Source organism: Amblyraja radiata, chromosome 15 (genome assembly GCF_010909765.2).
Source record: "Amblyraja radiata isolate CabotCenter1 chromosome 15, sAmbRad1.1.pri, whole genome shotgun sequence".
Classification (NCBI taxonomy): domain Eukaryota; kingdom Metazoa; phylum Chordata; class Chondrichthyes; order Rajiformes; family Rajidae; genus Amblyraja; species Amblyraja radiata.
The window spans coordinates 4,813,918-4,830,241 of record NC_045970.1 but is presented as its reverse complement, the minus strand read 5'-3'; the positions used below and the strand labels follow the sequence as shown (position 1 = coordinate 4,830,241).

Here is a 16,324-nt window from a genome sequence, read left to right as displayed (position 1 = left end):
TTGTCGCACGCATTTCTAATTTCCTGTTTGATACCATCTCCAACTTCACTACTACTGTTAGGTGGCCTGTACACAACACCCACCAGCGTTTTCTGCCCCTTAGTGTTTCGCAGCTCTACCCATACCGATTCCACATCCTCCAAACTAATGTCCTTCCTTTCCATTGCGTTAATCTCCTCTCTAATCAGCAACGCTACCCCACCTCCTTTTCCTTTCTCTCTATCCCTCCTGAATATTGAATATCCCTGGATGTTCAGCTCCCAGCCTTGTACTCTAGTCAAGGCTTTTCAATGAAAATGTAACTGCAGAACTGACGATGGAGTTTGAGAAAAATGAAAAAAGGGTATCGGGTTGATCTAGCAGATTAAAATAAAGATATACATTTTTTTTGCCTTCATTGGGGGAAACCATGGAGTTATTGTCTCTGTGAGCAACCTTTTATAATTACAGAACATTGTCTGGGTTTTAATCCCACTCTTGTGGAATATTTTATTGTGTTGTGATCTAAATTTCTAGTGGGAAACCAATTGTATTGCATACAAAAACACTTATCTAGAAAAGCAGTCACTCCATTGCCAAACCAAATGTTTCAAGGACATAATATCTTGTATAACAGTATTTTTTAACATTGCGAATCTGTTCCAAGTATGCGTTATAGCATTAGCACATCAAAAAACTGACACTGAGACATTTAGCAGATTATTTGGGCAGGTAACCAAAAACCTATCAGTTTTAAAAGCATCTTGAAGGAAAAAGACAGAGGGTGAGAAGATTGTTGTCTGGGGGCCATGGTGGCTCAAGTCAAGTCAAGTTTATTTGTCACATACACATACGAGATGTGCAGTGAAATGAAAGTGGCAATGCTCGCGGACTTTTGTGCAAAAGACAAACAACCAAACAAACTATAAACACAATCATAACACACATATTCTTTTACATAATAAATAATGGAAGGAAAAACGTTCAGTAGAGTTAGTCCCTGGTGAGATAGGCGTTTACAGTCCGAATGGCCTCTGGGAAGAAACTCCTTCTCAACCTCTCCGTTCTCACAGCATGGCAACGGAGGCGTATGCTTGACCGTAGCAGCTGGAACAGTCCGTTGCAGGGGTGGAAGGGGTCTCTCATGATAATGTTGGCTCTGGAGTTGCACCTCCTGATGTATAGTTCCTGCAGGGGGGCAAGTGAAGTTCCCATCAAAGATCTTATAGGCTACTCCTGCGAAATGCAATGGGCTGACGTGTAGTACGCTATGGAGGGGATCCTGGGCATTTTTCCACGCCCATTTTAGTAACCTGAGCCTACCTGACCCGACCCGACTCGCAGTGTAATCAATGTTGCGGGGCAACAGTTTGTGTGGGTTAGGTTCATAAATCTGTCAGTTCATACTTCTTGTCAAGAATAAAATTTGATTCTGGTAATTGTCTTTTTTAATGTTTTTTAAATCATTTCTTTTTAAATGGCTCACAAGCAGTGTTTGAGTTGATTTTGTAGTAACCGGAACCGACCCGACTCGCAGGGTGATTGACATTGCGGGGGAACTTTTTGTGCGTGATATAGGGTTAGATTCATAAATCTGTTAGTTCATAATTCTGTTAATTCTTGTTAAAGAATAAAATGTTCATAAACACACATATATGAAAATTATATAAATGTATATAATCATATAACACACACAATTATATTTCTTCTGATCCAATAATGAACTTTATTTCAGACTAGACAAGGGACATTAAATAAGAAACATTGTAAATAAGAAACATTGTAAACCTCCCCCGCAACTTCACACACACTAGGCCTTATCTCCCCCCCCCCCCCCTCACTACAATGTCTCCCCCCCCCTCCTATGCCCCTCTCCCCGCTGCCCCGGGCCCCACACTCCCTCTCCTCGCTGCCCCGGGCCCCGCACTCCCTCTCCCCGCTGCCCCGGGCCCCGCACTCCCTCTCCCCGCTGCACCGGGCCCCGCACTCCCTCTCCCCGCTGCCCCGGGCCCCGCACTCCCTCTCCCCACTGCCCCGGGCCCCGCACTCCCTCTCCCCGCTGCCCCGGGCCCCGCTCTCCCTCTCCCCGCTGCCCCGGGCCCCGCACTCCCTCTCCTTGCTGCCCCGGGCCCCACACTCCCTCTCCCCGCTGCCCCGGGCCCCACACTCCCTCTCCCCGCTGCCCCGGGCCCCACACTCCCTCTCCCCGCTGCCCCGGGCCCCGCACTCCCTCTCCTTGCTGCCCCGGGCCCCACACTCCCTCTCCCCGCTGCCCCGGGCCCCACACTCCCTCTCCCCGCTGCCCCGGGCCCCACACTCCCTCTCCTTGCTGCCCCGGACCCCACACTCCCTCTCCCCGCTGCCCTGGGCCCCGTACTCCCTCTCCCCGCTGCCCCGGGCCCCACACTCCGTCTCCCCGCTGCCCCGGGCCCCGCACTCCCTCTCCCCGCTGCCCCGGGCCCCGCACTCCCTCTCCTCGCTGCCCCGGGCCGCGCACTCCTTCTCCACGCTGCGGATCCAATCTTTGGCCGGAAGCATGAGGGCGGAGCAAGATGGCGGGGGCAGGTTGCTAAAATGAGTCATAAAATCGCCCATGAATCCGCCCATGAACGTACTACACTTTTGCGTGAGAGTAACCCATCTTGCTCTGCTATAGGATCTTTGGTTCCCATAGTGCGTTCGGCCGAACGCACTACTCTCTGCAGAGCCTTCTTGTCCTTGGCAGAGCAATTCCCAAACCAGATGGTAATGTTCCCGGACAAGATGCTTTCCACCGCCGCTGCGTAGAAGACACTCTGAATTTCCTCAATTGCCTGAGGTGGTAAAGGCGCTGCCTTGCCTTACTCACGAGTGCTGAGGCGTGTGATGCCCATGTCATATCCTCGGAGATGTGGACTCCCAGATATTTAAAACAGTTCACCCTATCCACAGGATCCCCATTTAACCTCAATGGAGTGTACGTCCTCGGATGATATGCCCTCCTAAAGTCCATGATCAGCTCATTCGTTTTTTTTATGTTCAAGAGGCGGCTGTTATCCTGGCACCAGAGTGCTAGATCAGCCACCTCCTCCCGGTAGGCCTTCTCATCGTTGTCTGAGATCAGGCCCACCACCACAGTGTCATCAGCAAACTTAATTATTGAGTTGGAGCTGAACCTAGCCACACAGTCATGTGTGTACAGGGAGTACAATAGGGGGCTGAGGACGCAACCCTGGGGCGATCCTGTGCTCAGGGTGAGGGACTTCGATGTATTCCCTCTCATCTTGACTACCTGGGGCCTGGCGGTGAGAAAGTCCAGGACCCAGGCACACAGGGAGGTGTTGAGCCCCAATTCCAGTAGCTTCCCGGCCAGTCTGGTGGGGACTATCGTGTTGAAGGCTGAACTGTAGTCTATGAACAGCATCCTCACGTAGCCCCCCTTCTGGCTGTCCAGATGGGAGAGAGCGGTGTGCAAGACCTGGGAGACCGCATCGTCCGTGGATCTGTTCGGACGGTATGCGAACTGCAACGGGTCCATGTTCCGAGGGAGGAAGGCGCAGATGTGTTTCTTCACCAGTCTCTCAAAGCAGTTCATGACTACCGAGCATGACTACCGGGCTGAAGCATGACTCACTGGTGAATTCATTAAAATTGTTAGCTGTTGGAATTGGGAAGCCCGGATATCTCTAGATTGGTATGAGGATATAGAGAAGGGATGTGAAGCCATGGATAGATTGTCAACGAAGAAGGTAATTTTGCAAAATAAATTTGCTTATATACGTGCAAAGGTAGGTCAGATGCCACTGGTGGGAAGAATGGCTGAAAGGGACTATGCAAGTTAATTCCGAGATTTAGATGAATTCAAGTTACAGAGAAGGTGAGTATTCATTAAAGTCATTTGATTTCTGGTTCTGTTAGTATTGTTCTTGGCTGAATATAACTGTTCCATTTGCAGACTTTCTCTTTGTGATCTTGCGGGATCGGAACGAAATGCAAAAACAAAGAATGATGGCGACAGATTAAAAGAAGCGGGAAACATTAACACTTCTTTGCTAATTCTTGGGAAATGCATCAATGCATTGAGGCATAACCAGATTTCAAAGTAAGAGACACCTTTCTTCTATCCTCTCCACTGTTTAAGAATGAGCTTCAAATTGTTCATATGTTTTAAAATAAAATGTCAGTGCAACTAATTTTAGAGATCATAGTCATAGTGCTGCGATACAGTGCTCTCCATTAAGGGCAGCACGGTGGTGGTGCAGCAGTAGAGCTGCTGCCTTACAGCGTTTGCAGCACCCGAGACCCAGGTTCTATCCCAACTACGGGTGCTGCGTGTGTGTTGTTAGTATACGGGGATCGCTGGTTGGTGTGGGCCGAAGGGCCTGTTTCTGCGCCATATCTCTAAACTAAACAGTATGGCTAGGGGCCTTTCAGGCCAAATTTGTACATGAGTGTTTCCATAAATAAGGATACCAACCTGTGACATGGCATTAAAAATGGGCCTGCATATCATTTTGAGCTAATTTGTGATCAAAATCGACACAAATTTGACCAAAGTGTATTACTTTCAAAATTTGAAGAAAAACACAAGAGAACAAAATAATTTATTAGACATATGGGACACTTACTGATTTCTAAGCTGCCTTACAAAACGTCAGCACCTAACCCACCACGTGGAGTTCCATGTCAAACATGATGCCAAGTTAAGCTAATATCCTCTGTCTGCATATGATTGAGATCCATTCATTCCCTGCATATCTAAAAGCCTCTTAAATACCCCTGTCGTATCTGCCTCCACCACCATCCCTAGCAGTGTGTTCCAAGCCCACACCGCTCTATATGTGGGGAAAAATAGCACACACACAACTCCTTTAAACCTTTCCCCTTTCACTTTAAATCCATGTCCTCTGGTCTTTGATACCCTGTCTATTTCCACCATAGGAAAGGGTCCTGTCTGTCCACCCTGTCTGCCTCTCACAACCTTAACTTCCGATGTTCCTGGGGAAATAATAGTAATTTGTCCAAGATATACATAGTTTTTATTATTATTTTTTATGTAAAGTGACAGGAATAGTGTCCATGGCTGCTCCCACTTTGGAGGAAGTGGGAGCAGTCAAAGGAGAAGTTGTTGAGAGTGATTTTTTAAATTATTATTTTTTAACCTAGTCCTTTCACTAGTTGTGGCATACAACACTCAATCTTCCGACATTATTGCCAACTCTAACAGGATCCCACCACTAGTCACATCTTCCCATCTCCAAACCCGTTCCACAGAGAGTGTAACTCCCGGGTTAACTTATCCCTTCCCACACTCTCGCCAGGCCCCTTCCCCTGCATCCGCGGAATATGCAACACCTGTTCTATACCTCCTCCCTCGCCTCTGTCCAGGGACCCCGACAGGCCTTTCAGGTGAGGCAGAGGTTCACTTGCACCACCTACAACATAATCTATTATACCTGCTGTTCCAGGTGTGGACTCCTATATATCCACGAGACCAAGCGCAGACTGGGCGATCACTTGGCTGAACACCTTCGCTCAGTCCGCCTTGGCCTACGTGATGTGTAGGAAGGAACTGCAGATGCTGGTTTTAAACTGAAGATAGACACAAAAAGCTGGAGTAACTCAGCGGGTTAGACAACATCTCTGGAGAAAAAGAGTAGCCGACTCGCAGTGTAATCAATGTTGCGGGGCAACAGTTTGTGTGTGTGATATAGGGTTAGATTCATAATTCTGTCAGTTCATACTTCTTGTCAAGAATAAAATTTGACTCTGGTAATTGACTTATTTAATGTTTTTTAAATCATTTCTTTTTAAATGGCTCACAAGCAGTGTTTGAGTTGATTTTGTAGTAACCGGAACCGACCCGACTCGCAGGGTAATTGATATTGCGGGGGAAGTTTTTGTGCGTGATATAGGGTTAGATTCATCATTCTGTTAGTTCATAATTCTGTTAATTCTTGTTAATGAATAAAATGTTTATAAACACACATACATGAATGTGATATAAATGTATATAATCATATAACACACACAATTATATTTCTTCTGATCCAATGATGACCTTTATTTCAGACTAGACAAGGGACATTAAATAAGAAACATTGTAAACCTCCCCGCAACTTCACACACATTAGGCCTTATCCCACCCCTCAACTCTCTCCCCCCCCCCCCGGCACTCCCTCGCCTGCCCCCACACTACAATGTCTCCCCCGCTGCCCCGGGCCGCTCCCCCCCTGTCCCCAGGCCCCGGGCCGCACACTCCCTCTCCCCGGGCCCCACACTCCCTCTCCCCGGGCCCCACACTCCCTCTCCCCGGGCCCCACACTCCCTCTCCCCCTGTGCCGCGTACACCCTCTCCCCACTGGCACCGGCGCGCACCCCCCTCTCCTCTGCCCCGGTCCGCACACCCCCTCTCCCCTGTGCCCCTGTCCCCACCCCCTCTCCCCTCCCCCCGTTCCCCGTCCCCCCCCTCTCTCCCTTGCCCCGGTCCCCACACCCCCTCTCCCCCGCTGCCCCTGGCCCCACACCCCCTCTCCCCGTGCCCCGGGCCCACACCCCCTCTCCCGCTCCCCGGGCCCACACCCCCTCTCCCCCTGCCCCGGGCCCCACACCCTCCTCTCCCCGCTGCCCCGGGCCCCACACCCCCTCTCCCCCTCCCCGGCCCACACCCCCTCTCCCCACAGCCCCGGGCCGCACACCCCCTCTCCCCGCGCCCTGGCCGCACCCACACCTCTCCCCGCTGCCCCGGGGCCGCACACCCCCATCTCCCCCGCTGCCCCGGGCCCGCACACCCCTCTCCCCGGGCCCCGCACACTATACCGCTGCCCGGACCGCGCACCCCCTTCTCCCCGATGCCCCGCGACGCACACCCTCCCTCCCCGCGGCCCCGCACACTATCCCCGCTGCCCACGGGCCCCACATCCCCTCCCCCACTGCCCGGGAAGCACACCCCCTCCCCCGCTGCCCCGGGCCCCACACCCCTCTCCCCCGGCCCCTGGCGCACATACATCGCCCTCGCCCCGGGCCGCACACCCCCTATCCCCGTTGCCCCGGGCAGCCACCACCCCCTCTCCCCGCGGCCACTGGCCGAACACTACCTATCCCCGCTTGCCCGGGCCGCACACCCCCTCTCCCCGCTGCCCCGGGCCGCACACCCCCACTCCCCGCTGCCCGATGGCGCACACCCCTCTCACCGCTGCCCCCGGGCCCCACACTCCCCTCTCCCCGCTGCCCACGGGCCGCACACGCCTGCTCCCCGCTGCCACGGGCCCCACTCCCTCTACCCGCTTCCCCGGGCCGCACACTCCCTCTCCCGCTTGCCCGTTTGGCCGCACACCCCCTCTCCCCGGGCCCCGCACTCACTCTCCCTGCTGCCCCGGGCCGCGCACCCCCTCTCCCCGCTGCCCCGGGCCGCGCACTCCCTCTCCCTCTCCCCGGGCCCCACACTCCTTCTGCCCCGGGCCGCACACTCCCTCTCCCCAGGCCGCGCGCTCCCTCTCCCTCTCCCCGGGCCCCACACTCCCTCTCCCCGCTGCCCCGGGCCGCACACTCCCTCTCCCCGGGCCGCGCACTCCCTCTCCCCGCTGCGGAAACTAAGATCCGATCTTTGGCCGGAAGCAAGATGGTGGAACAAGATGGCGGGGGCTGGTTGCTAAAATGAGTCCTATAATCACCCATGAATCCGCCCATGAGCGTACTACACGTTTGCGTGAGAGTAACCCATCTTGCTCCGCTATAAGATCTTTGGTCTATATCTCTCGTTTCTGTTTCCCATGACTCTCAGTTTGAAGAAGGATCTCGACCCGAAACGTCACGCATTCCTTCTCTCCAGGCCTGTCCCTCTGAGTTACTCCAGCATTTTGTGATCTACCTTCAAAGTTTTTTAAAGCTGCAACATGATTTCCTGACTTATATTTTATGGCCTGACTAACAAACAAAACAAAACATATCATATACCACTTTCCCATTCTATCTACTTGTATTGCCACTTTCAGGGAACTATGAATTTCAGGACCCCATATTCCTCTGTATATCAATACTGTTAAGGATTGTGCCATTAAGTGTATACTTTCCACTTGCATTTGACCTCCCAAAGTGCAACACTTTAGACTTGCTAATATTAAACTGCATCTACCATTTCTTTGCCCATTTCTGGAACTGATCTATATCCAGCTGTAGACTAGTTTTGAATCCAAATGAGCAAGTTTCCATAGATCCCATGCATTTTAATCTGGGTCAGTTTACCATAAGGGAGTTTGCTAAAAGTCTTATTAAAGCCCACTACTCTACTCAATAGTTTGAAAGACATGACTTGTCGTGGACACTGTCTGTACTTAATTCTCTTCCAAACATGAAGGAATGCTATCCTGAAGAGTGATTTCCAATAGCTTCCTTACCACTAATGTGACTCATCAATATTGGTTACTCTCCAGTCTCTCAGACCTCATCAGTGGTGAGAGAACCTACAAACATTTTGTCAAGATCCCAGAAATCTCCTCTTACCTCCCTTAATGCTCTCAGCATAAGTTCTCTCCTTAATCCCTGTACCTCAATAATACCTTCTCCCTTCTTCCACGAGCATTGCCACTTTCATTTCACTGCACATCTCGTATGTGTATGTGACGAATAAACTTGACTTGGCTTTCCCTAGTTTTCCCCTTATTTTTAATGTATGTATCAAAAGACTTTGGATTTTGTACTAAGTCTCAGTCAATACTGGGGAATTTATTGTTGCCCACTACGACAAACTTGCTTTTACATCTTTCTGTAATCTGTCCACATGTCTGTTTTTGGACTGTGTCTATGTCCACACTAACCAGCAATCATGCATGCATTAGTTCTATCCTACAAAATACGGAAAATTTGCAACAGCCAATTAACCTGCAAACCTGCATTTGTTTGGAGTGTGGGAGGAAACCGGACCACCTGGAGAAAACCCACACGGTTATAGAGAATGTACAACATTTTATTTCTTAAACTTGGCAATTCATTGGAAAAAATATTGTATTGTGTGTAACATTTTAGAAAAAAATAGTAAAATAAGTGTTTGTGTATGAATGAGGAATAATCCAGTAATCTGGAAAGTCTGCTCGTCTGGCACTGTTAATGTCAACATTTTACTATTTGTATATTATGGATGGCATTTGTCATTCATTACTATACATTGTAGTTATAGGGGGCTCTTTTATTCTCATTGTAAATGATGACAGTACCAAATGTTAAAGGAATTGTATGTACTTTCATGTACACGTCTGGTTGTACTAAAACCAGCATGGATTTTAGCAAAATACATCATCCTGGACAACGGGGGAGAGATTTGAGTGTCAAATGTTGTGGTAAGGTGGGCTTAGTGCATTGATTGTTCATTTATCCACAATGTTTGATACACACCTGAATAATCATATTGCTGGGAAGTGACGTTGTGCATCTAGACTGTAATATTACCATGAATTATTATCTTGCTCTCTGATTTTTTTTAATCTATGCAAGAGGCAGATGATTAACTCAGTTTAATTTCATGCCTGAAATTTGGCATCTTTAAAATTCCAGCTTACCTCTTGCATTGTCTATTTTATGTTCTATTCTGGTATAGCTTGAGAATTAATGACCCTTTCATTAGATGCATATGAATTGCTCTTTATGCACCAACAAGTTACCGTACTACTTAATGCAACAACCCTAATAATCTAAACCTTTGGTTAATTTTCCAAAATTCTGAGAAACCTTTGTTTTATCAGTCAAAGATATTATAATTTTAAATAGTATATTACTTTAATCTAAGATAATCTTTTTTACTTCTGATGTTGCTTTAAAACAGATTAATTTCACAGAAACATAGAAAATAGGTGCAGGGGTAGGTCATTCGGCCCTTCGAGCCAGCACCGCCATTCAATATGATCAAGGCTGATCATCCAGAATCAATACCCTGTTCCTGCTTTCTCCTCATATCCCTTGATTCTAGTGAATTGGCCTCCACTGCCTTCTGTGGCAGAGAATTCCACAGATTCAAAACTCTCTGGGTGGAATAAGTTTCTTCTCATCTCAGTCCTAAATGGCCGTCCCCTTTTTCTTAAACTGTGTGACCCCTGGTTCTGGAAACATTTAAGAATTTTATGTTTCTATATGATCCCCTCGCATCCTTCCAGCGTATACAAGCCCAGTCGACCCATTCTTTCATCATATGTCAGTTCCGCCATGAGACAAATTTTGAAATTTCTGTTATAAAATATAATGAGGAACTGCATGTGCTGGTTTATACCAAAGATAGGCACAAACTGCTGGAGTACCTCAGCTAGCCAGGCAGCATCTCTGGAGAAAATAGATAGGCGATGTTTCGGGTCAGGACCCTTCATTTCTCCAGAGATGCTGCCTTACCCACTGAGTTACTCAGAATTTTTTTGTACATATTTGAAACTTATTTTCACAGATTCACTATTTAAAATGGAAGAATTTATTTTACTCTTTAAAACTTGTTAGCAAACTTTCTATTAATTAAGGCCTTTATTGTCAGACTAAGGCCCAGCGCAAATTGGAGTATCAGTGCCTCATATTTCTCTTGGGCAGCTTACACTCCAGCAGTATGAAAATTGACTTCTCTAACTTCAAGTAACCCTTGCTTTCCCTCTCTCCATCCCTCCCCCTTCCCAGTTCTCCGACCAGTCTTACTGTCTCCAACTACATTTTATCTCTGTTTGATTAGTTGTTACCTTCTCCCAGCTAGCAATGATCTGTTCTACAGTTTCCTTGATTTCCTTTCCCTTTGTCCTATTTTCACACCTTACACTTCCTTATCTATGTATCTCCCTCTCTGCTTACATCAGTCTGAAGAAGGGACTTGACCCGAAACGTCACCTATTCCTTCTCTCCAGAGATGCAAGTTCAAGTTCAAGTAAGTTTATTGTCATGTGTCCCTGTATAGGACAATGAAATTCTTGCTTTGCTTAAGCACACAGAAAAATAGTAGGCATTTACTACAAAACAGATAAATGTGTCCATATACCATGATATAAATATATACACACATGCATAAATAAACTGGTAAAGTGCAAATAACAGAAAGTGGTTATTAATAATCAGAGTTTTGTCCGAGCCAGGTTTAATAGCCTGATGGCTGTGGGGAAGTAGCTATTCCTGAACCTGGTTGTTGTAGTCTTCAGGCTCCTGTACCTTCTACCTGAAGGTAGCAGGGAGATGAGTGTGTGGCCAGGATGGTGTGGGTCTTTGATGATACTGCCAGCCTTTTTGAGGCAGCGACTGCGATAAATCCCCTCGATGGAAGGAAGGTCAGAGCCGATGATGGACTGGGCAGTGTTTACTACTTTTTGTAGTCTTTTCCTCTCCAGGGCGCTCAAATTGCTGAACCAAGCCACGATGCAACCGGTCAGTATGCTCTCGACTGTGCACCTGTAGAAGTTAGAGAGAGTCTTCCTTGACAATCCGACTCTCCGTAATCTTCTCAGGAAGTAGAGGCGCTGATGAGCTTTTTTGATAATTGCGTTACTGTTCTCGGACCAGGAAAGATCTTCAGAGATGTGCACGCCCAGGAATTTGAAGTTCTTGACCCTTTCAACCATCGACCCGTTGATATAAATGGGGCTGTGGGTCCCACTCCTACTCCTTCCAAAGTCCACAATCAGTTCCTTGGTTTTACTGGTGTTGAGGGCCAGGTTATTGCGCTGGTACCATATGGACAGTTGCTCGATCTCTTCTATATCCTGACTCATCCCCATCAGTGATACGCCCCACAATAGTGGTGTCGTCAGCGAACTTGATGATGGAGTTCGCACTGTGGTTCGCTACGCAGTCATGGGTATAGAGTGAGTACAGCAGGGGGCTGGGCACGCAGCCTTGAGGTGCTCCCGTGCTGATTGTTATCTAGGCTGACACATTTCCACCAATACGAACAGACTGTGGTCTGGATGAGGAAGTCGAGGATCCAGTTGCAGAGGGATGCGCAGAGACCCAGTTCTGCGAGTTTGGTAACCAGTTTGGAGGGGATGATTGTGTTAAATGCCGAGCTGTAATCAATGAATAACAGCCTGACATATGAGTTTTTGTTGTCCAAGTGGTCCAGTGCGGAGTGGAGGGCCAGAGAGATCGCATCCACCGTTGATCTATTGTGGCGGTATGCGAACTGCAGTGGGTCCAGGTTTTTGTCGAGGTAGGAGTTGATTTGCTCCACGATCAACCTCTCAAAGCACTTCATCACCACCGGCGTTAATGCCACTGGTCGATAGTCATTGAGGCACGTCACCTTACTCTTCTTGGGCACCGGTATGATTGATGCCCTTTGATGCCCTATGCTGCCTGTCCCGCTGAGTTACTCCAGCTTTTTGTGTCTATCTTCGGTTTAAACCAGCGTCTGCAGTTCCTTCTTACGCAATATAGTATGCCAAACTCATTTAATGTTATTTTAACTATTTTATTTCTCTTAGGACGCATGGCCATGTTCCATTTAGGGAAAGTAAGCTTACTCGCTACTTCCAGGGGTTTTTCTCTGGCAGAGGAAAAGTACGCATAATTGTTAATATCAGCCAATGTGCTTCTATGTATGAAGAGACACTGAATGTACTGAAATTCTCTGCGATGGCACAAAAGGTGAGCTATGTTTATAAATATTTAATCCTTAACATTTCAGTTACATTATTGAACTGATTTTGAGGTTCCTATCATTATAGTATTTGTGGTAGTTTGAAGATCTACAGCAATCTACTACAATTTATTGCTTTTTCCAAAATTTTATTTTGTGACAAATGGATTGATACAAATAAATATGGATTTGGTTGCTACATATTTAAGTTTTCACTGCTCCATTTTTTTCCAGCTATTTCAGGGTCATCATACAGCATACAGCATTGTTATGGCATTTGCTAAAATCAATAGTTTCTGTGAATTGTTAGGAATTGAGTAAAACAAGGCCAGCTCAAATATCCTATAGTTAAGATTAAATCTGCAAGTAATGTGTGAAAATTATCAGAAAAGACAAATAAACAAATTATGTAATAGGCATTTCTTAGCACTGTTATCACTCCAGTAAACCCTCGCTATAAAGGACCACATGGGGGAGATGATGTCTGTTATTACCAATTGTACACTATAACCAAATAAGGGGGTCAATATGTACAGTCCTTTTGGAAAATTAGCCAATAAACATACACTACACAATAAACAGTAAAGGACACAAAATACACAATACCTCGGAGTGGCACCATGGTAGAGTTGCTACCTTTCAGCGCCAGAGACCCGACTTCGACACTGACCTCGGGTGCTCCTTGTGGCAGCATTGGTTCCCTTTGGCATTGCGGAGACGTGGAGGTTTGTGGTTTGGTTGGAACTTGTGAGTTGCTGGTGCCAGGGGGCCGGGTTCGAACTTAAGATTAATGCTCGCTTTGAGCAGAAGGCCAACAGGGCGATAACATCTGTCCTGTCAGACATAAGTGTACCTTTTCTCAGGTTCACTGTTCCAGAAGTTAGATCGGCCTTCCCGAGGGTGAACCCACGGGAAGTAGCTGGCCTGGATGAAGTCACTAGACGCATCCTTGGGAATTGTGAGGACCACCGAGCAAGAATGTTCATGAACATCTTTAATCTCTCCCTATTCCGTTCTGAGATAGCAACCACCTGCTTCACGAAGACTGCTATCATTGCAGTGCCGAAGAAAAGCAAGATCTCGTGCCTTAATGACTACAATCCCGTGGCATTGACATCCATTATTATGAAGTGCTTTGAGAGGCTAGAGGTGCATTAAATTTTGCCTGCCAAGCAGCCTTGATCCACTACAGTTTGCCTACTACCACAACAGGTCCACGGCTGATGTCATTTCCCTGGCCCTACACTCACCCCAGGAACGTGAATAAGAAGGACACATATGTCAGACTTCAATTTATAGACTATTCTGCTTTCAATGTCATTATCCCAACCAGGCTGCTCTCCTAACTCGTGGAAATGGAGTTGCCACTCCCCTCTGCAACTAGAGCCTCGACTTCATGACCAACAGATTGCAATCAATGAGGTTAGATGACCAATCATCCTCTACGATAATCCTCAATACTGGTGCCCCTTCCATACTACTTACATACTCATGAATGTGCTGCCAAATACTAATCAAACTCAATTTACAAATTCACTGCCAACACCGCCATAATGGGCGAGATATCAAATAATGATGAGACTGAGATAGACAAAAGCATTGGAGTAATTCAGTGGGTCAGGCAGCATCTCCGGAGAATAGAAAAGATTACATTTCTATTACATTCAAGATTACATTCAAGACTCTTCAGAATGAGAGTCTGAGAAATCAATATTGCTTTCTTTACCTTCAAATAGCCTTTGCATGCCCTCTCTATCTGTCCCTCCCCCACACTAGTCATTGTATTAGTTTCACTGTTGTCCTGCTTAGTTTCGCTGTTTGTATTACTCGTTATCACCTTTTCCACAGCCAACAATGGACCATTGTGGGCTCCAACTTTTCTTGATCATCATTGCTGGCTTTGATTAGTCCTTTTGCATACCTTTCATTCATTTGTACTTTGATCCTTTTCATATCTCGTTTCCCACTCCCCTGACTCTCAGTCCGACGAGGGGTCTCGACCTGAATGGTCATTTATTCCTTTTCTCCGGAGTTGCTGCCTGACCCGCTGAGTTACTCCAGCCTTTTATGTTTATATTTGGTGTAAACAAACATCTGCAGTTACTTCCTACACAATGATGTGACTAGGTACAGGAAAGAGATTGAGAACCTTGTAATCTGATGCCAAGACACCAACCTCTCCCTCAATGTCAGCAAGACAAAGGAGATGGTGATTAACTTCTGGAAGCGGCAGTAAACATACCCCAGTATGCATTGAGGATGGTGAAGTAGAGATGGTTGAAAGCTTCAAGTTCTTAGGAATAATTATCACCAGCAAATTGTCCTGGACCAGCCTCATCGAAGCAATGGTCAAGAAAGCACACCAATGCTTTTACTTCGTTAGAAGGCTTAAGAAGTTTGGTATGTCCCCAACAGCCGTCACCAGATTCTACAGATGCACTGTAGAAAGCATTTTATCGGGATGCATCACAGCATGGTTTGGGAACAGCTCCATTCAAGACTGCAAGAAATCGCCAAGAGTTGTGGACATAGCCCAGAACATCACGCAAACCAACCTCCCTTCCATTGACTCCATCCACACTTCAAACTGCAGCAGCATAATCAAGGGCCAGTCTCGTCATGGATACTTCCCTTTCTCCCCTCGCCCAGCAAGCAAGAGGTACAGAAGTTTGAAAACGCATACATCCTTATTCAGGGAAAATGTTTTACTAGTTGTTATCAGACAACGGAACCGTCTTCTCACCAGCTAGACTGTGTACTGACCTCCCTTCTAACTCATTGGAGACCTTCAAAATATCTATAATCGGACTTTATCTTGCACTAAACACCATACCCTTTATCCTGTATCTGCACACTGTAGACAGCTTTTTGCATTTGCGTATAGTCTTCTTTGACTGGATAGCAGGCAAACAAAAGATTTTTGCTGTAGCTCGGTACATGTGACAATAATAAACTTAACTTTTCAGTTTGCATCGGACCTAGCCATTTCTGATGCAAGGTCATTAATTTCCAACTAACAGTTTCTTTCTTTGCACAGTCTGCCTCATCTAACATACTACTTTGTGTTCTGTTTTTTTTTGTATGGAGACATGGTTTCTTGCTGAATTGTATTGGACAAATTAATTCCCATCCCTCATACCTGCCATTCCCTCACTTGTAGTTAAGGTATTTCAATTGATGCAAAATAAATAGTGTGATGGAAGTGGCATCCTGAGTCTTAAAATATGTACTGCTAAAAGTGCATTATTTTCATTGTGTCAATATTAAAAAACATATTTTTGTTCAAAGACAGGAATTCCTTATTGAACTTTTTTTTTTTCCTAGATTCTCCTTGATTGTTCAAAACATCTTCCTGCCCGTTTGTTTCCAAAAAGATCAGCCAGAGCTCTTTCACTGATCATTAATAATGCTGCAATTGGGTCCTCTTTGGTGAAAAGAGGAACTATCTCTTGGGATGCTCTTCCTGAGGATGTCGTTGAGATGGAGGAATGTGATTCAGAGACAATTGATGTAATTGATTTAAAGCCAGAGGAAGAGGAGGAGGAGGAAGAAGACGAAGAAGGGGAGGAGGAGGAGGAGGAGGAGGAGGAGGAGGAAAATATCGTCATTGGAAAAAAAAATTATGAGGTAATTACATCACTTTTTTCCATCTTGCGGAAAATAATTTTGTGCTGTACGCATTCTTAAATTTAAGTTGAAGATAACTTTTTGCCTCAAACCCAGCACAGCTACATGACATTATAATCTCTACATGGCAGATGTTGAAATTATATTAAT

At 46.6% G+C, this 16,324-nt stretch overlaps 1 protein-coding gene across 6 annotated transcripts in view; it reads left to right on the top strand.

The window, feature by feature from the left end:
* Positions 1–16,324, top strand: part of kif20b (kinesin family member 20B) — a 91,305-nt gene that overhangs the window by 23,759 nt on the left and 51,222 nt on the right. For all 6 annotated transcript variants that reach the window (XM_033033557.1, XM_033033559.1, XM_033033558.1 and 3 more), the window contains exons 11-13: positions 3,914–4,060; positions 12,393–12,555; positions 15,872–16,174. In XM_033033557.1, the coding sequence (XP_032889448.1) occupies positions 3,914–4,060; positions 12,393–12,555; positions 15,872–16,174 (613 nt within the window). The remainder of the gene's footprint in view (positions 1–3,913; positions 4,061–12,392; positions 12,556–15,871; positions 16,175–16,324) is intronic.